This window comes from Eretmochelys imbricata, chromosome 1 (genome assembly GCF_965152235.1).
Source record: "Eretmochelys imbricata isolate rEreImb1 chromosome 1, rEreImb1.hap1, whole genome shotgun sequence".
Classification (NCBI taxonomy): domain Eukaryota; kingdom Metazoa; phylum Chordata; order Testudines; family Cheloniidae; genus Eretmochelys; species Eretmochelys imbricata.
In genome coordinates this window covers 39,703,605-39,725,349 of record NC_135572.1, presented here as the reverse complement: position 1 = coordinate 39,725,349, position 21,745 = coordinate 39,703,605, and the positions used below count along the sequence as shown (strand labels likewise).

Below are 21,745 nucleotides of genomic sequence, written 5' to 3'. Positions count from 1 at the left end.
ACACATTACAGTCTCATAAGCAAAGTAGGGAAATATGGTCTACATGAAGTTATAAGGTGTATGCAAAACTGTTTGAAAAAACATACTCAAAGAGCAGTTACCAATGTTTCACTGTCAAACCAGCAGTATGTATCTGGTGCGGGGTCCGCCTGCGGTCTGTCCTGACTCTGGTACTATTCAGTATTTTAATTAATTACTTGAATAATGGAGTAGAGAGCATGCTTATATAGTCTGTGGATAACACCGAGCCAGGTCTAGGAAGACAGGATTAGAATTCAATACGTCTTTGACAAATTGGAGAATTGGGTAGAAGCCAAGATGAAGAGAAAATTCAGTAAAAACAAGTGCAAAGTATTACACGTAGGAAGGAAAAATGAAATGCACAAATACAAAATGGGGAAATAACTGGCTAGGCAGTAATACACTGCAGAGGAAGGCCTGGGGATGAGAACAGATCACACACTGAATACAAGTCAGCAATGGGATGAGATCGCGAAAAAGGTAAATATCACTCTGGGCTGTATTAAGTGAATGTAAGTGTCATATGTAAGACACAGGAGGTAACGGTCCTATTCTAATCAGCACTGGTGGACAAACTGGAAAGAGTTCAGAGGATAGCAACAAAAAAAAAAAAATGACAAAAGTTTTAGAAAACCTGCCCACAGAGAGAATTGGCTCTCAGTAGGAGGTGCCTGTTTTAAGGAAAGATGGCTTTGATTTGGTAGTTATAGAGTGGGATTTCCCAAAACACTTTAGCAACATGCAAGACCAGCAAACTTGGGGTCTGCCCTACACCTCACGATATTGTGGCTGCCTCGCTTTCAGTGTGACTCTGGCACACCTGAGGGGTACTGATGTGTGAACACGGAGCATCTTAAGGAGAAAGTTCATAGTCAACACAGTTAAATCTCTCATGAAGACAAATCTTACACGTCTGGGACTACAACTGTAAGTGAAGGTCAAAGTCATTTATATGCTCTTGGAAATTGCACTTTGTATCTACAGAAAGGGCCAAATCCTGCTCCCACTGAAGCTGACGGGACTTCACTACACTTTTTACAATCCTGGAAGGCCCTTTTCTCATCCACTAACTTTTTTTTAAAAAAATATATAAATGACTTATTGATTGTGGCATACAGAGTTATACACAGTACTGCATTTATGTTACACATGTATCTGTGGCCACAAAAAATATTTACAGATGATCATGTAAAAGACTATCATAGTGCAGCTGGATAACAGGTAAAGTTAAGGTCTGACATTTCTTTAAATTTGCAACTTTTTCTTTTAGACCAGTTCTGAGGATGTAATATTTACTAGCCCTACTCCATAGCATGGGCCTGGCACAAACAGAACGGGTTAACACACAAAAATGACAGAAGGACTGGAGGTTAGTACACATGATGAGAGGAAGGTAATCTAGAAAAAATGCAAGGAGACATAATTATGCATGACAACACTATAATGAAAGTAATGATCAGTCATTGTCAGAAGATGGCAAGTTAAGTAGCAATGGGTTGAAGCAAAGAAGAGCTTAGATTAGAGAGAAAAATTTTCTGGAGCAATTGGGCAGTGAAACAGCCTATCAGTAAAAGATAATGAAAGCAGACTATTTTATATAGTACTGTGCCAAAAGCATCACATTTGAGCATGAGTTTGATAAGTGCTTTGTGCTCAAGTTAGTAGCATTTTATGGAAGCAAGTTTCATACCACTTGCTCTTCCCCTGCTAGGAAAGGGATAGACATTGGACAAAGCATATGAGAAATGAGCTTTGTGAGCAGCATTCTCAGAGACGCATTGCTGTAGTCTTGTCAGACTTCCTTGTTAGTGGGAAACTTGTATTTTCAATCCACTGCCTCTTTAGAAGCCCTGTAATGATGCAATGTCACTGAACAGCCAATGAAATGACAAGGATGTATGTAATATCACAGCAGGGGCTCACAGCTGTGCAAAACTTTAGTCTTAGGCCTGGAATTTATCAGCACTCAAAACCCACTGATAGCAGTATAGGATAGTTTCCGCAGTGGAGTGCTATTTACATTGTCATTCTTGTCACCCACCCTTGTCTGGTCAGTAGCTGTTGAGCCAGCTCCAGGGATCCAGGTTTTTGAGAGCTCTTTCCAAAGACTGGTAGTTTGTGCTGTCCTTGACTTAGAGTTATTTGTTACCACACAATCCTTTTTGGTACAAACTACCAGGATTATGCAATTAAAAAAAAAACAGATTAATGGCAGTATTTGAAAGAAGTCAAGGTCTGTTAATACAGAGTCTCTAATACAAATTCTGCTGCTAAATTACTGATAATCCTATTTAACTGCATGGATTTTCTGTATTAGGGAAATTAAAACTATATGCCATGGGGATAAGAGTTAAATCAATGAAACAGAAATGACCTCTAAGAATGATTTGACAGTCCACGAACCTATTATGCATCTAAAATGCTTTGTTTAGCTGTACTGAATTTTATTAGCTGTACCAAGCTCAAGGAAGAAGTTTTTATTGTGTGGTTATGAAAGACCCTTACAAATTTCATTCCTAGCTTTGTGTTGCTCTAGCAAGGTTGTCTTCTATGAAACAAAACCAATCCAATCGTGAGAAAAAAGGTATCTTTATTTTTTCTCTAATATAAGAATTCATGTACATGCTTTGCAATGGTTTTTCTTAAGGTCTAAAATACTGCTAACAGATGTGAACAGTCACATCACAGAAGTAGTACACAACAGCCAGCGAAGGGAGAGAGTAAAGTGTATCAGCTGGTCCAAACTGTTCTCTGGCACTCTTTTTCTGCCAGAGGGGACATCAATACAAGGGTGTGTGTGTGTGTGCGTGTGCACACAAAACAGACCATGACTCATGCCGCTAGGTCTGCATTTTTGTATTTTGTTGGTGAAATTTTTTTTTTAAAAAATATCAGTCTCATTAAAAATCCCACTCAATTTTTAAAAAAATGTGAAATTATACTTCGTCTGAGAAAAAAGTTGCCTTACAAAATGAAAAAACAGATTGTGTGGTTGAAAATAGATTATGTGGTGTGAAGAAGAATCTGGACAAATTGTTAGCTGGAAATATCTGTCTGCATTTTAATCATTAGAACATGCGCAGTGCTGGACAAAATCTCTGCTGGTGTTAGTACCGTTTCACCCATTTATAAAGGCAGAGAATTTGATCCTACACGTTAAAATGTTCACCAGGTTCCAGTCTAAAATATACTCAGGTCCCAATCTTACAAACACTTATGCCCATGCCTAGCTGTAAACCTGGGAGTAGTCCCATTGAAGTGAATGAGATTACCCATGTGCTTAAGATTAGACATATGCATACATTTTTGCAGGATTGGGGTCTCAAATTATTACAAAGGCTAAATGAGGAATGAAAAAAAATCTCTTGGGAACAAAGGCCAAGCTTTTCACACTTTAAAGAGGGCATAACAATTTTAACTTAGATCATTAACACATAGATACAGTAGAATACAATTAAAAAAACCTGTGAACACTAAGAATTGAAATTCAGAGACAGCAAAACTATGTAGAGCATTCTACAGTTACTAACTGAATTCACTATAATTTGGTAGCTACCTTTATACCCTGCTACTATGTATTTTATATACAAAAAATAAAGGTTTGTAATGCACTGCAAAAAAGTACATACAGGAGTAAGTTTCACATGTGCACAGACTGCCCAGAGATATACACGATTATATCATCAGAACACCAGTTGCTGATTAAGTCTTAGGATGAGCATAAGTGAAACTTTTCCCACAGACATGAACGTAACGTCTAGATATAAGCGTAGTTGTCTAGAAAAGTTTTAGTTAGAACAGTTATTTAAAATGGATTACTATAGAATTATTTACATATTCAAGCTAAACAATGTCTACATGTATTTTATATAATTCAAATAAAATTCTTAAACTATACTATGGCTTCCATTTCTTCTAATTTACAAAATACATAAAATGTGAGATCCAACATTTAAAAAACCCTAACTCTTTAAAACAAAACATGGCCATTAAGGACATCCTTGCTTTAATCAATAATTTGCTTTGTTTTGATATTTTTCTTCTAGTAATACAGTATTCCACCTCATCTTAATAATGCAAGTAATAAATTAACAATAATAACTTACTTACATTGTAAATAAAAAAACCAACATCTAAACTATGTTTTATTCTTAAAAATGGTCTCTTAACTGCACAGTATTATACCTGTCTGATAACGATGTTAAGTCAATTGGGTATTTTTTTAAACATTCTGATATTATTGCAGCTGTGGGTCAGTATGTCAGTCCTAATACACCAAAAACATCTTGCTCAAGTCTTCACCTGACAAATGTTCTAGTAATTGTTTACTGTGGCGATAGTGGTGCCTAGATTTGAAAACCTTCACATCCACCATCCCAGCCAAGAATGCTTCTCCGTAAGTCTGTCACTTTCCTAAGGTAAAGGCTGCAGGGTTTTAGGTTTGATGAAATAAGATACGCTGGTTTTCATCCACATCTTTATTTTTAGATGATATTCTCCTCCTACCCCTAAGGCCAAATTCCCCTCTTCTCTTTGTATATCCACTTACACCTTCCAAGAAGGGCCAAAAACACAGCAACAATTCACCTTCCTGACCTTCGAGTGTGAGCGCTGCCTGCAGTCACCCTAAACCTGAACAATATTTTATTTGGCTGAATGTGAAACTTTCAGCTCTGCCATCAGAATTGCTAGGGTTTAGTTTGGTTTTTTAATTTAGACATACTGGACAAAAGAAGTTACCTGCAAAGACAAGATCTTACCTCAGAAGAATAGTAGTTGGTGGTAACAGATTTAAAGATAAAAGGAAGAATTTTTTTAAAACCCTACACAGTGGGAACAGTGGTTAAGACTGGCTTTGATATAAAATATGGGCCAAACTCAGTCTTGGTGTTATTTCACTTAAGTTAAAACACTAGGGGGAAAAGAATTGCCCAGGCACATTTAACTCATTAAAAAAGGTATCTTTGAGATGTGTGTAAAAAGCTAATATTGACAATCTAGCTAGATAAATAAAAGTTGTGAGTGGATGTATTATGGAAATATGTGTACCATATAAAATATGGTACATCTATAAAAGCAGAGTGTTGTATTTTTAAAATACATAATTTATGGTAAATGTATCAAAATAATCCTCCTAAAAATACTGCAGACAAAGTAAAACGTTCCCCTCTCTTCAATGGTGGTGTAAGGTTTTGCTTGGAATACTTTATTCATAAATGAAAGCCATCTTACTCAAACAGAGCAAAGGCAAGTAGTCAATAGCCCAGTTTGACTTCTTAAATATATATAAATCACACCTTATTTTACAGTTACACTATTTGCATCAATGCATTTAACATAAATCAAAGGTAAAGTTTCACCAGTATTATCACTGTCCTATACATACTGGTGTGTCATCTCTCTAAATATCTAGAGTGAACTCTTCCAGGATGACGAGCTCATGGAAGATATTGCTCATTTGCTTTTATTACTCACAAGGAGAGAAATACCAACGGGCAATATTTTGTCAGCAATAAATTTCCTTCGCACAGTATAACAAAACTTGAATTTAACTAGCATATCACTGCACAATATTAAAAGCTGCCAAATAACTCCTGTTCTTACATTTTGTAAAGCAATTTTAGTGCTTTAGGACAAAGCACAATTTGACCTGGTGTAAGAATGCTTCTAGCAATCAACTTGCTTTAAAATGATTCAATACTGTATTAAATATACAAGGAAGCATCCAGTGCTGATAGCTCTTATCTGTGCACTGCAGCATACAGTGCCATGTTACTCCTCTCACCATTTTAATAATGTGGCCAAGACCAATGATTTAATATTATACGTCAAATTGCTACATATATTAGGAGACATTCTGACTGAAAAAATAAAAAAATGAAATGTATCTATTACAGACACATCTCTTCAAATGCTTAAAGGAATTCAGCTTTTGGTAGAAGTTAATTCATACATACAAATATAAACGTAGAAATGCATTGAAGACAAAACACTGTATAATCATTATTAAAACGGATGCACCTACACTATGGTGTACTACTTAAAAGTGTAATTTGATTTAAAAAAATCTTAGTGTACAACTAAGACAAGACTCACTGTTTATAACCTCAGTGTCAGCTCTTTACTAACCTCTACATTAAAACATGTTCTACAGATAGTGACCAACAAAACCAAGGGGAAAAATACTGTCACAGGTGAACAGGTTCTCCCCCTAAACAACTCAGGATAGCTTATGTACAGCACCACCTGCATTGAGTTACAAGGGACACATGAATGCAGATCCCACCTCAAAAAATCAACAGTAAAAGCTGTAGAGAAGAACACTTCCTGAATTAAGTTTGCTGAACATGGTTCAGATTATTGAATACGTCTATAAGCTCAATGCTTTTTAGAAGCATTTACTGTATACCCTAATCCTACTTCTTGCAACACACAGTGTCACACAAGTAGTGAAAATGTTTTCCTATTCAAAAGGTGCTTGGACATTATTTTCAGGCAGCATTTTACCTTTATTTCAGTAAGTTCACACTAGGTATGTTTTAGAAGAAAGAAAATGCCAATAGCTTTTTTAAAAACAAAATTATAAAAATATAAAATTGAGACACTTCTCTAAATAAATTACTGTATTTTTATTTGTCTAACTCTATTCTAGATTGAAATCTATTGTTTTAAATAAGGGATAAAATGTTGCCCAAAATTCTAATTATAGTTACACATTTGTGTTTTAACTAGATCTACAAATCAAAATAGTTCTCAGTTAAAAAGATACAATTTGTATCAACAGTATAGGTACTTTCTGGTTCTTCGGGGGCCTTACTTTAAATTGCAGCAAGTGTATCAAAATGATCCTCAATTATATTGTAAACCAGTGAACTAACATTGAACAATGTTACTCTCTATGGAATCCTAAAACCATATGCAACTGACTACATCATGTAAATACAGCCCTCTGTCAATGACTGCAAACCTTGTATAAAAAAAGTTTGAAGCAATAGTAAAACCCATGACTTAAAACCAGAAATATCCCTTACTAATACTAGAACAGACTATTTTAATCTGTTTCTACAGCTATACTATTTGTGGCAAGAATTAGGCCTCCATAATACAACAGGCCAAAAAACTAACTTCTGGAACATATACAGTATCTTACAAAAAGGTTTAAGTTATCATTTTCAGCTACAATACCATTACCATAGTGCAGTTAATAAATGTTGCATATCCTCAACACACACAACCTTCTCAGGCCAGCCTTGATAAATAGCAAGAAAATTGAACAGTATCTTAAATACAAAACTTGCATTGAGAATACTTAGATTCATTTAAAAAACAGGTAAATATTTTATGAAAAAGCATATTTTATCCAGTATACCTGTGCACAAATACAAATAATAAAAAAAGAGAGATGCATATAAAACAATTTCATGGAATCCTAAACTTTCAGTTCCATTTCTACTGACCAGAAGCACACAAGAGCTGGATAAGAACGTATCTGAACTGAAACATTCATGGCCTGATTTTAGGCAGTTCTGAGCAGCTGCAGCTTTTACTGGGTTCAAAGGGAGTTGCATATGCTCAGCATCTTTGCAAATCAGACCACCAGGCTTTGCCTTATCCAAAAAGTAATGGAAATGAGTTCCTTTACTTTTGATTGCATCTGCTCTTACTAAACCAACTGAATCAAATCATTAAAAACTATTCTTAAAAGAGCAATGAAAAGTGCCATACTGTAAATTACTAATATATCGTTACCCATTTCAACTTTAACTGGTAACTTAATATTTTATTTAAAAAATAAAGTCAGTGCCATAGTAAATCTTTGTTTTCTATAAATAAATGATTATAGCACAAAGAAGCCCACAAAATAAATAAATAATAAATTAATTGCTGTTAAAAGTTCAAATTAAGCTTGGCTTGAAAACGGTTTGCCAGGTCTATTAAAATTCTTTCAACTTTCTGCAGATTCTTTTAATGCCTTGCAGCTGAAGGACATACATCCAGTAAGTTAACAAAACATGTAACAAAAAGATAGAAAGTGCTGCATATAAACCCCTGATGCACCAAAGATTATTACCGGAGACCACAGAGAACATACACACACATATATTAAACTTAGACTGGAAAGACTTCAGTCATGAACATAGCTTAAAACCATTTAAAAATTTCAAGTTAGAATGTAAAACAAACCTGTTACTTCCAATGCATGGGGCTAAACATACAGATTCCATGATACTGTATTTTCACATAAATGGATTACTATATAACCTCCTTGCTGAGAAGGAGATCACATATGCTATTGTAGCAAACCTCCCTCAGCATTAGAGCTGAACTGAAAACTACTAGACACCACAAAGATGCATCATCATCTTTCAATAACCTAGCTGGGATTTTTCCACTAAAATGGCTGCAGCAAGTTGCTGAGCATCTGTCATGTGAGGATTCCTTTTCATAACAATTCTCACAAGATCAGGAGGGAAGATGTTGCATAAGTTTATATAAACCTTCTCCCGTGTGTCCTGATACCTTGGAGGGTCTTGAGGGATTCCACAGTAAGGTATGCACCAAGTCTGGTCTTGCTGCTCAGGTAAACTTTGGAAGGCAAACTGCTCGTAACATGGCTGAGTGGGGTTACTAGGCAAGGAGTAAGTCTGACGATAGCCGTATGCATCAATCCCATAACTCTGCCTATCCCAACTTCCAAGCCCATCTTGGCTGGAATAAGGCTTTCTTTGTCTTAACGGAGAATTATCATATAAACGTGAGTCTGAAACGCTATCTATTCTTGTGGATACAAGTGCCCTCCCCAGATGCATGGTCTTTGAATGTTGCAAACTTTGAAGAGCAGAGTAATCATTAGGGCAACTAGAACGAGCACCAACTGTAGGATGCTGTAGATGTACAGACATGTATGGAGTAGGAGGTTTGTGATGATGCTTTGGTTCTTCGTGACTGTAACTTTGCACTCTTGTTAAAGGATCATGGTAACTCTGCGGGAAGGGCTGTGAATTAAGGCGGCTATGTGGGTGCACGTGTTGGCACTTTAAGTTCTCTTCTAATTGTGGGTCAGGTGAACTCATGTAAGACCGATCATTGTAACCCACGTAGGAATCGCTACTACCACAGCTCATACTACCTTCACTGCTACAATCAGAAGCTACAGAGCTAATCCTATAATCTGTGTCTAAGGAGAAACGCCTTTCAGGACTGCGTGGACCAGAGATACTTAGATTTGAATAAGCGTTCAGCATAGAGTAGTAGCCTACGTCCACAGGAGACTCACATTTTGGGTACTGGTCATAAGGCATTGGCGTCCCATGATTTTTGGTTGCCATCATCACTGGAGGATATTGTCCCTGTGGTCTTTGATCCTGAGGCGGGAAATGAACCCCGGATGGAAGGCCGTTGCTTAAAGGTGCAGTACTTTGGGGTTTTACAACTGAAGAATTCGGTATACTAACTAAAGAAGGAACAGACCTGGTTTCCAATTTATTTTTGGTGGGAAGCTTTTCCTCCAAGTCTTGGTAGACTTGAGTCCTTATACTAGGATCTGATTGCCTCTTTGGAGCAGCACGTTTGAGATCAGAAGTGCCATCAATCTTAGTGCTACAAGGAACACTGTTGCTTTTTACCAGTCCTCCTCCTTCACTTGCAGCTTTGGCAGCTGTGCTTCTAGACATGGCTCGAAGTTCATCAGCTACAGACCGCTGAGGTTGATTTCCTCTTTCTGGGTGGTAGTATTTGCATTTGTGTCCATAGGTACATTTCTTTCCTATTAGAAGTTATACAATTTGAGGTAAAAAAGAAAAAATTATTTAGCCATTTGAATTGGAAGCTCTCATTTTTTTTAAATTTGTGAGTTAACTGAAATGATTTTTAAACTGTCTGTGTGTGTGTGTGTGTTTCCGAAGTGAGGCTTTGAAACCGACTTTCTTGCTCTGTTGAAAAGATTGTGGTAATGTTCAAGAAGGTAAAGGACCTATATAGCACTAGCTTGAGACAGTGCAGACTGCCAATGTATCTCAGTTCTGTCCTGAAACATCCCTCCTATGCACCCACTTTCTAATCCTCTGCTCTCCTAAACTGAGGATTATGTGGAGTCCAATCTTGCTTTCATCTGAGATCTATGGTTTTGAACTCCACCTTTCTTATCCCTCCAAAATGTAATTTTCTGCCTATTTCTAAGTAATATGCACAACCTTTACATTTTAAATTCATTTAATTTAATTTAAAGGAAAAGTCTTCCATGAAGTATCACCAATGAGCTGAACTAAACATTATGCATGTGTAATAATCAGTCTTCATGCATATAGACCTCATGGTTGTCAGTGTGATCAAACCAGTAACCCCTGGCACCAGAAGCATAAGCTGCTAATATTTGAGCTGAAGGAGTCATTTTTTAGCACGTAGGAGGATGTTCTTGAAGTGGGATTATTTTTAATTCCCCAGCCCCATGTGTGCCTCAGTTTCCCCTATAAGTTGCATGGCTACCCAGCGGGTGGGGAGGGGGAGGAGAATGGGGGACGACACACACAACGACACTAAGTTTGCTCTCAGGGAAGGCTAAGAGACATTGGTATCTCTTGTGTGTCACCTCCCTGTCTGGGTGGAATGAAGAGAGTCATTAAAGAACTTGCTGAAACCAACCTAGATCAACAAGGGGTCTAGAGAGATGATGTAACACTCTCAGCAGCAAAGGTGAGTAGAGACCCCAGTTCAAGAACAAAGGACAGGAAGAAGTGAGGTGGAAGATAAGCATGAGCTCTGGAAGAAGTTTGGGAGCTCTCACTCGGGAACTAATTGAGGAGGTTGGACAGACACACACAGCCTGAAAACGGAGTTCACTACAGCTTGGCTGGGGCTCTGGGCTGCCCTAAGGATTTTCTGTGCTGTGTTCCAGTTGACTAGTAAATCTTACTGTTTTGAAAACACTGCTTGAGTGTCCTGTAAATGCTTGTTGAGGTGTTTTAATCCCCGAAGAGCATACAAGTTTCTGACAGCAGTCTGTCTCAGTTGGGCACACTGAGCAAAGCACATGGTGTGAAGGAGGAGTGCTGAAGTCCAGAGTTTCAGCCTAAGGAGGCGGTGAGGCTGTATGGCCTACCTTGAAAGAAGAGTGAGACCCCTGGGGGGTCGGGCCCATCAAAGGGGTTCCTCCAAAGACTATTCTAAAGTTGGGGGCATAGCACCAATCCTGTGGATCCGCAACAGTGGGGTCATAATCACAGCCAAAAAGCTAATGTATTACATATTTCCACATTATACTAACTTGTCCTGAGTGTCTGAAGGCCAAGGAAGTTCAAGTTCCATCTGGGGTATCACTTTATAATGCACTGTGGCCATACACATTGACATTATGGTTCCCCAAATCAGATTAAAATCTCTTCTGCACCTTAGATGACCATGTCTACCTTGTCTTGCAGGAAGAGTACGTAATATACTGGCTTAGTCAATGTGAACATATCTCCTTGTAGTGGCTGGCCTCAGTAACTAACAGCCTGGTACTTATTGATGGCGAATGAGGTTATTTCTTTAGTTTAAGTGGTAGATACAAACACTAACACGTTCTTTTCCAAGTTTCAGAGTAGCACCCATGTTAGTCTGTATCCGCAAAAAGAAAAGGAATACTTGTGGCACCTTAGAGACTAACAAATGTATTATAACATAAGCTTTCGTGAACTACAGCTCACTTCATCGGATCTTTTCCAACTGATAAAAGAATAAGATGTCAGCAGAAATCTTGGCTCCACTGAAATCCATGCTAAAACTCTCATTGACTTCAACAGAGTCAGGATTTCAGTCATTGTCAATATAAGACAGCTCTGTAAAAAAGTCTTACTTTTATTGGCACAGCTATAAAGAAAAAAAGCAGTTTGCCCTTTATACCTAACCTATGTGATACAGCATGGCCAGAGGGCCGCAGGAGAGCGTTAGAAGGGAGCCTTATTCCCTGTAGAGGGAAGAAAGTTTGCTATAAATTAATTAAAGCACCTGAAGCCAGTCACATGATAAAAACCTCCCTGCTTCAATCAGACAAGAGGAGGAGTTCAAGCAGAGTGGATTGGTGTTGGAGCAAAGAAGAGGAGAGTTTGGAGAAGTGCTGCGATGGGCTAAGACCACCAAGACCCCAGGTAAAGGGACAACTGGTTTGTGCAGAGGGAGGGCAGGAAGCCCCACAAGCTGAAGGGCAGGAGAGCGAAGTAGCCCAGGGGAAGGAACCGCTAGTTCTAGTGGTTTACCACTATCCCTAGGGCCCCTGGGCTGGGACCTGGAGTAGAGGGCAGGCCCAGGTCCCTCCCTCTCCACTCCCCTACTCTAGGACACTAGTGGGGCAGTTAATACCCCAGTTCAGGGGCAAGAAACGGTGCCCTAAACCCCCGCACCCTCCAGAAGAGAAAGCGTGAGACCCATCATAGTAGTGCTGGCAATTTGCCACATGATACAATAAATCATGCACTTAAATCAAGTTACCATATGGACATGGTTGCTTCTTATGTTCCGGTACAATAGGTTTCTTCCTTAGAAAATTGTCAAGGCTTGGGCCATGACGGCCAAGAGGATCATCAGGAGGCATGAACCTATAACATACAACAAAAGCATAAAAGAACTGACCACCACATTTCATTTTCATGTTCCTGTTGCAACTAATTATAGCTGTGGACTACCTGTTACAATTTATCTGTCATACATTATGTCAGCTTTATTCTAAAGTAGTAAACATTTTCCAGGAAAAAGTTTAACAAAGAAAACCCACATTTTGCAACCAAGAGGAAGTTGTCAAATCAGGACTATTCAACAAATGATTTAGCTCCAAAGTGTAGTTTCGAAAGACTGCTTCTGCACTACAACATCTGCTTGTCAGGGAAAAAAAAATCCCACAATATACTTCCTGGCTGTCCTGCAAGTTGTTTTAAAATCTGCAGGACTATGCAGCATATCACAGCATTGCCCTATAGACAGAACTACAGGCCAAAATTTTTAAAACTGAGTGCCTACATCAATATTTAAGCACATAACAGAACTGGCCTGATTGTTCGAGGTGCAGAGCAACCCCTACACTTCCACTGGGGTCAACAGGAGCTGTAGGTGATATGCATATTTTAAATTTATGCCACTTCTATTTAGGTGGCTAAGGGGAGTTATTCCAGAACAGATTGTCCTGATTAACTCAAAGTGGCACCTTTATTCTGGAAAAAGAGTCTCCACTCATGGAGTTAATCAGTTAACTATTTTAAATTCACACCCTACCTTGTTCAGGATTAACCTTCATGTGTTGAAATGCCCTAATTTAAAAATTAAAGGGTTAAAATTTTTGTCTTAAACATAAGAAAGGCCATACTGGGTCAGACCAAAGGTCCATCTAGCCCAGTATCCTGCATTCTGACAGTGGCCAATGCCAGATGCCCCAGAGGGAATGAACAGAACAGGTAATCAAGTGATCCATCCCCTGTTGCCCATTCCCAGCTTCTGCCAAACAGAGACCAGGGATACCATCCCTGCCCATCCTGGGTAATAGCCACTCATGGATCTATCCTCCATGAATTCATCTAGTTCTTTTTTGAACCCTGTTATAGTCTTGGCCTTCACAACATCCTCTGGCAAGGAGTTCCACAGGTTGACTGTGCATTGTGTAAAGAAATACTTCCTTTTGTTTGTTTTAAACCTACTGCATATTAATTTTGTTTGGTGGCCCCTAGTTCTTATGTTAAGAGGGAGTAAAAAACAGTTCCTTATTTACTTTCTCCACACCAGTCATGATTTTATAGACTTCAATCATAATCCCCCTTAGTCGTCTCTTTTCCAAGATGAAAAGTCCCAATCCTCTTAATCTCTCCTCATATGAAAGCTGTTCCATACCTCTAATAATTTTTGTTGTCCTTTTCTGAACCTTTTCCAATTCCAATATATCTTTTTTGAGATGGAACGACCACATCTGCACACAGTATTCAAGATGTGGGCGTACCATAGATTTATATAGAAGCAATAGGATATTTTTTGTCTTATTATGTATCCCTTTTTTAATGATCCCCAACATTGTTAGCTTTTTTGACTGCCACTGCACATTAAGTAGATATTTTCAGAGAACTATCCACAATGTCTGCAAGATCTCTTTCTTTAGTGGTAACAGCTAATTTAGACCACACCATTTTATATGTATAGTTGGGATTGTTTTCCAATGTACATTACTTTGCATTTATCAACATTGAATTTCATCTGCCATTTTGTTGCCCAGTCACCCAGTTTTGTGAGATCCTTTTGTAACTCTTTGCAGTCTGCTTTGGGCATAACTATCTTGAGTGCATAAGAACGGTCATACTGGGTCATATCAAAAGTCTATCTAGCCCAGTATCCTGTCTTCGGATAGCGGCCGATGCCAGGTGCCCCAGAGGGAATGAACAGAACAGGTAATCATCAAGTGATACATCCCCTGTTGCCCATTCCCAGCTTCTGGCAAACAGAGGCTAGGGACACCATCCCTGCCCTTCCTAGCTAACAACTGATGGACCTATCCTCCATTAACTTATCTAGTTCTTTTTTGAACCTTAAGAATTTGTATAATCTGCAAATTTTGCCACCTCACTGTTTACCCCCTTTTCCAGATCATTTATGAATATGTTGAATAGGACTGGTCCCAGTATAGGCACCTGGGGGACAACACTGTTTACCTCTCCCCATTCTGAAACCTGACCATCTATTCCTACCCTTTGTTTCCTATCTTTTAGCCAGTTACCAATCCATGAGATTTTATCCCATGACAGCTTACTTTGCTTAAGAGCCTTTGGTGAGGGACCTTGTCAAAGGCTTTCTGAAAATTTAAGTACACCATATTCACATGCTTATTGACCCCCTCAAAGAATTCTAGTAAATTGGGGAGGCACGGTTTCTTTTTACAAAAACCATGTTGACTCTTTCCCAACAAATTATGTTCATCTATGTGTCTGACAATTCTGTTCTTAACTATGGTTTCAACTAGTTTGCCCAGTAATGAAGTCAGGCTTGCCGGTCTTAGAAATGATTAAAGATTCTTTGTTGTTCACAGAACAGCCAAAGCAAAAACTAACACCTAGGTATTTTATACTATGGTATACACTCAATATACAAAGTATCTGAGCATCCTGGGAATTACATGGGTCCAGTAAGTAGTCTAATCCTTTTTTAATCTTTGGGTTCTTTCCAGGACAGGTGGGAGAGTTTAAATAAAACATTTTGATAGTGATTACCACCATTATGGAGCACATTGGCAAAAAGAAGGGTTTGAAGGTTCAGAAGATTAGGAGCAGAGCCTGGAACTATAACATCCTTTTATTTTCTCATGTGTAGCTAATAATTTTGATAGAATCTAACATGTTAATGGAAGCCCTCGAAGTACCCTTTTTGCCATTAGTTTTCTAACAAGTGGTATAAAATCAAGATTACTTACTTGTCATTGACAAATGAATACATCAACAATCGCTCATCTATGAACTTCTTCCATTCTGGCTTTTCATTAGCTAGATCCCTGTAGTTATCATTAGACACAATGATACCATCTGACTCAAAGGCCAGCTTCACTATGAATCTGTCATCATAGCATACCACCCTTCTCCCCTGCACACGACGGGATGGCGTAAACACCAGAATTTTCTCTTTTTCTAACTTGCGCAGGATTTCTTGATCTAGAAGTATTAAGAAAGAGTCAAAGATTTAATGTCTGAAGTGAAATCAGGAATTTGTTCGATCTTTGCAGATCTTAGGGTTGAGGCAGAAGGTCAAAGTGTTTAGGGCCAAAATATGCCTAACCTTAAAATAGTTATAATCCAGTAGAAAGCATCTGATGTATATGATTTTAAACTAACGTTCAACAATCAACCAACAATACGTTTGAAAAACTAAAATCATTCCACACCATTTTTATCAGATCAACAGAGAAGACTATGTTTTGCACTCCCTTTGCTAGCTCTGCAGCAGTTAACAGATACACTATTTCCCAAGTTTGGTTGTTAGAAGAGTAAATATCCCAAACTGCTCTGATGTCATGAGGAGAGCTCCCAGGATGCAACGGAGCTCCCCACTCTGCCTGGTGCTGCATGACCATGTCCTATTGTATCCTGACTGTAATCAATGTGGTCCAATGACTGCATTCTTAAGTAAAGATAGATCTCTTCATCCTCACTTGATACTCACTGAGATTAAGGCTCCGGGCAGCGTTTACCTGAAGCAGCGGCATGTTCTACCTCCAGCTCCGAAGCAGAGGCGTGTCCAGGCGGCTCTGCGTGCTGCCCCATCCGCAGGTGTCACCCCTGAAGCTCCCATTGGCTGCGGTTCCCGGCCAATGGGAGCTGCAGGGAAGCACTTAGGGCATGCAGATCCCCCTGGCTGCCCCTACGCTCAAAAGTTGGAGTGGGGACATGCTGCTGTTTCTGGGAACGGTGTGGAGCCACGGCATGCGCAGAACGGAGCAAGTTCCCAACCCTTCTCCCCAGCTGGAGTGCCGGAGCGGGGCAAGCCCCAGACCCCGCTCCTGCTCCCCAGCAGGAGTTCGAGGGCCAGATTAAAACATCTGACAGGTCAGACATGGCCCATAGTTTACCCACCCCTGGTTTATAGTGATAAACTAAATATAATGAGCTCTTTGAGTCTAACAAAATAGTAGGTTGTTAAGGGGTGACTTGATTACAGTCTACAAGTACCTACACTACAAAAAAATATTTATGGGCTCTTCAATCTAGTAGAGTAAGGTATAACATGATCTACTGGATGGCAGTTGAAGCTAGACAAATTCACACTGGAAATAAGGTGTACATTTTTAATGGCAAGAATAATTAATCATTAGAAAAATTTACAAAGGATAGTAGTGGATTTTCTATCACTGACAATTTTTCATTTAAGATTAGAGGTTTTTCTAAAATATATGTTCTAGGAATTATCTGGAGGAAATTCTACGGCCTGTGTTATACAAGAGGTCAGGCTAGATGCTCACAATGGTTCCTTCTGGCTTTGGACTCTATGACTATGGAGATTTAATTAATTTAAATTAATTAATTATTCAGAGACTTGTTGCAAAAGACAATTGTGAAGTGCCTCTGTTCTACAGAAGAAGCAAGCATATGCTAGCAATAGACTTCAGTGCTTTCTCCACTTCTTACTTTTCCTCCCATTGCCAAGGTGCTGACAGACACAACTGGACAAGGTAAAAGAAAAGAACCTACTGACTCTGGACTTGGCCTCTTCCTCAAAACCCTCTATTGCAGGGCCCACTCCACCATCATCTACTACAGCCATAGCTTGGGATGAATTAAGTCTGAAGGTCAAAAGCTGTATCACTGATGTCCTTCCCAGATCTCCAACACAAGTAACTACTGACCAGCACAACTGAGCCTGCCCTTTATGACATGCTGATAGGAATATTTCCTCTGAGTTACAAATACCTTATTTTCTTATTATCTTCAATGCAGCCTATCATAAAATCATAAAAGTCACTTAGTACTTCAAAGAGACAGATCTTCCATGTAATGGTATGATGGGCTACAACAAATGTTCCCAGGTGGTAGCTCGTCCTTAATAATTCTAAAAGTTCTAAAAGTGTTCTAAAAGTAGTTGAGCAAATAAAAGCTCAAATTCTGCAAAGATCACTCCAGTTTGGCGGTGAAGTCTGGTGCTCAAAATACTCTGCTACTTTTCTTTAGAAACTACGGTGACTATTCATTTGAACTTTCTTTCATTTTAGGTGGCATTTTTAGAAGCCATTTCTTCAACCAGAAGGCAAGGACAAATGGCAGCCTTTATTGAAGAGTTTGTTTCATTATCTTTTGCCTTGGACGAGTGGTCCTGAGAACTCTATTTAGCTTAACTTGAAAGAAAAATTCTAGCTTTCACATTGAATCAAGAAGTTTCCCTCCCTCTCTTCTGACATAATCCAAAATGTGATAAAGAGAAAGGATCCTGCCCTAGTGCAAGTCCTTCATTTTTACCTGGGAAGAACAAGCACATTAAGATCAAATTGTTTTCTTTTTCTATGTATTGGAGCACCAATAAGGCAAAACAAAACACCAGTTTCTCAATGCAGTCATTCAGCTTTTCCTGAATTACACTTCCAAGAGGGGTTCCATTTGTTACCCAAAAAGAGATGGGATAGACTTCTTTCTGGTCACAAAAGGAAGTAGCTTCTGTAAGAGCCCCTTGTCCTTGTAAACAGATTTCTTTAATTTGAACTCCACTCAAAGTGGCCACTTAGAAGTCCATCTTCTCTAGAAGACATTATTGGGTTGACTTCAGTGCACTGGCTGACATGGTTTTCACTCAAGACTTTCTAAGACTGAATTTAGTAATCTAGTATATGAAAAATAACAGAGCAAGGGGGTATGCCTTTCTCCTTTCAAATGCGGCTCATTGGTATTACTGTTGCTCATCAGTATGTATTACTGAAACTACCTTACAATAAAAAAAAAAAAACCAAAAAACAAAGGCATTCTTCCCGATCATTAAAAGGAGTTTGTTTCTGAACAGCTACAATAATCTACATACTCACTACAATTCTTTCAAAAATTTTCATTTGTAATGATATACAGCAGATAGATAAAAAAACCCATAACCTTAGAGATTTAACTAGAAACTTTCAGGGAAAGCTCATCTGGCAAGCACACTAAACAATGGGATCTTACTGTGTACTGGCTATGCATTCCCTTGCCTTTTTCCTCCCCACCTGGAGTTCACTAAAAAGGTCTTAGACCAAAGATGTTTTACTGCATAAAAAAATTAATTTCAAATGGTTTGTTCAGCTAAGCTCACAATTAGCTCTCTCTTACTTTATACAAATGAAAACTTAAGACAATGATGTCAGAACAGAGTTTACCTGTGATAAGAGCATCAGGTCTTGACTGTTCTTTTCTCCATGCTGGCACAAACACTGTAACATCTTTGTGGCGTCTTTCCAAAAACCAGTCTACTGCCAATTTTATTCCTCTACAAGAAAATACTTCTTTGTTCCCATGGCTGAAACAGACATCACAGAAACACTTAATTTCCTGTTTTACAACCATTACTTTCCATGTGATCATGGATAAAGCAGAGCACAGCAAACATAGCTGATTAGTCTCAGTAATGTTATTAACTTAATCCAGGATTTCTATTGGCAAATTGGGGGTCAATCTGAATTCCCTCCCCAACACTGTCTCTTCCCCCTTCAAAGTGGCGGGGGGGGGGAGGGAGAGGAGGTAGAGGAAGACAGAAGTAAAGAGCTGCTGTCAAGCCAAATGAATGTTTGTTATGCAAGCCATATATGGTATTTATAATGCACACATCTATTTAAAGGGAGAGACAGAATTCTTTATTTCAAATGTATATGGAAAGACAGGACACAAAGTTTTTAAAAGATTTTATTTCTGTTTTACACAAGTTTCTTCTTCATTTGTACTGTTTTAAAGTACATTTCCAGTCCCCTAAAATATTGTACTGTTTACCTATACAGAGTCATTTTGAGGAAGTTTGGGAAATAATGCAGGGAGGGAGGAGGTGGCAGAACAGTGGCAGGAACAAGGGAAAAGGGAGTACAGGTTGAAAAAGTCTGTTTGGAGCGATGACATGGCTTTTGGTCTCCCTAGTTACACAGGCTCTGCCACTGGTTGTTGTTGAGTGAGCTGAAGAGCGAGCGTCTCAAGATTCCCAAGATGAAGTATTGGGCCACATCAAACCATGTCCCTACATTAGAGTTGCCAACCCTCTAGGATTGCCCTGGAGTCTCCAGGAATTAAAGATTAATCTTTAATTAAAGATTACGTCAAGTGATGAAACCACCAGGAATATGTCCAACACTTTGGCAACACAGGGACAGGGTGTAATCCATGCTAGTGTGTGTGGGTGTCAATGTAAAGAATTATGGCCACAATCAGACAAATACAAGAGATATCAGCAGAGACCTGATCTGGGACCTTCGACACCAAAAGAAAAAAAGCCCTATTTGATTTATTATTGCCAGGGCCAGTCCTTAGAGACAGGCAGGATCACACACTAAACCAATGTATTAGAGTCATTTTTGTGTATTTGAGTCTAATAATAATGCTCTTGTTGAGTCTCAGGTATCCCCATTACAAACTCAGAGGGGCGGATCCTCTAAATACCTCTTCCCTATTTTTAGAGCTTCATTAGTACTCGTTGAACTCTGGATTTAAGTCTGATTATGTAACTTGACGTCCCTTATAGCTTTGGGTACTGCAGTCTCTGAAACAATGCGCATACTGCCATTGTGACATGCACAATATGTCAGTATACCAGCTTTTTAAAAAAGAAATACTGTAGATTACACTTATTCTTGATTCTAACTGGCCGCAAGAGAATAATGTGGCTTGTTAAAGTTCTTTACAACTCCTCAGAAATAGTAAGATTAATATGCATAAAGGTGAAGGTACCATGGATTTAAAGACACACACAAAACAAAAAGCCAACAGTATGTTCAGTCATTCCACCTTCTACTGAGATGCAGTCAGATTTCACATGTTCAGGATAGGTGGGCCTAGTCCATACTTGGATGGGAGACAAATGAGGTTCCATGGCCTAGGACACAGAACACTGGACTGGGAATCAGGATTTAAGTGGCAGACCCAGGAATAGGACCCAGGTTTGCTGGGTAACTTTAGGCAAGTCACTTCCCCCGTTTCTGTGCCTCAGTTTCCCCCTCTGTAAAATGGGGATAATGATACTGACATCTTTAGTAAAGCATGATATAAGAGCTAGGCATCATCATGATGTATAGTCATTAAAGATCCTACAGCACTTTTCAAAAAGAGTTGTGTGTATCTTCCAGCAACCAGCTCAAATTCCTGGTAATAACTCCAAATGAATTCTTTTTTTCAACTGGGTAAAGGTATTTTTCACTTCCTACAGTAAGCAGTTGTGTAATATTGTCATGCTGTGTTAAAGAGCTTTTACGTTTCACGTCAGAAATGGTTTCATTTCTCAGATTCACAGGATGAAATACTGGCCTCATTGAAGGCAATGGGAGTTTTGCTATTGATTTCAATGAGGCCAGGATTTCTCACATAAATTTTAAGGCCAGAGACCATCCATTATGACTACCTTTGACTTCCTGAATAACATGCCATAGAATTTCTGTTGTGGATCAGTGTACTTAGTGTATTTGAGGATTTGAGGAAAACTGTCTATTTGTCCTTTACACTGTGGGTATGAATGACTCTCTTATTCATTTATCCCTCCAGTGTCTTTTTCCAATTGCATATACTCATTCAAGCAGTAGGTGGCATTTTAATTTTAAAAAATAGAAAAGCAGTAAGATAGTGATTTTTTTCTGAGCAAAAGCTCTCTGAAAGTGTTGCCTCTAGGCTAGCACTCTCACAAGCTCTTTAACTGTATGTGATGAGAACATTTTCACAATCTTCATAACTTTCTTAGCCCTAAGGCTAAAATTTAAATAGTGGCTACATATTTTAACTACAACACTAAACCTTCAAATTGTCAAAAATCATTGTAGTATACTTCTAAAAAGATGATCATGTATAATGCCATGGTATAATACATGTATAATTCAATGGTGCCACGCTGCAATATTCAGGTAGCCATGAAGGTCCCATAGTTTGGAAGTTATAGAAGAAATACACATATATTTTATAATTGCACTGGGCGTTCTAGTTGATGGCCGACAAACACTTCAATTGTAAAAAGGTTCTTACCTAACAGAAATTTGTCACACACAAACATTTTATTCAGAGATGATTTAAAAAAATCAAAACACAAACCA

The 21,745-nt window shown here is 38.7% G+C and overlaps 1 protein-coding gene across 1 annotated transcript in view; it reads right to left on the bottom strand.

Annotated features, from left to right (window-relative positions):
* Positions 1-2,619: 2,619 nt before the first annotated feature.
* Positions 2,620-21,745, bottom strand: part of ZC3H12C (zinc finger CCCH-type containing 12C) — a 35,749-nt gene continuing 16,623 nt past the window's right edge. Inside the window, exons 3-6 of the mRNA XM_077808989.1 lie at positions 18,848-18,987; positions 15,437-15,671; positions 12,487-12,593; positions 2,620-9,787 (exon numbers count right to left, since the gene is read on the bottom strand). Coding sequence (XP_077665115.1) covers positions 8,388-9,787; positions 12,487-12,593; positions 15,437-15,671; positions 18,848-18,987 — 1,882 coding nt within the window. The 3' untranslated portion in view covers positions 2,620-8,387. The remainder of the gene's footprint in view (positions 9,788-12,486; positions 12,594-15,436; positions 15,672-18,847; positions 18,988-21,745) is intronic.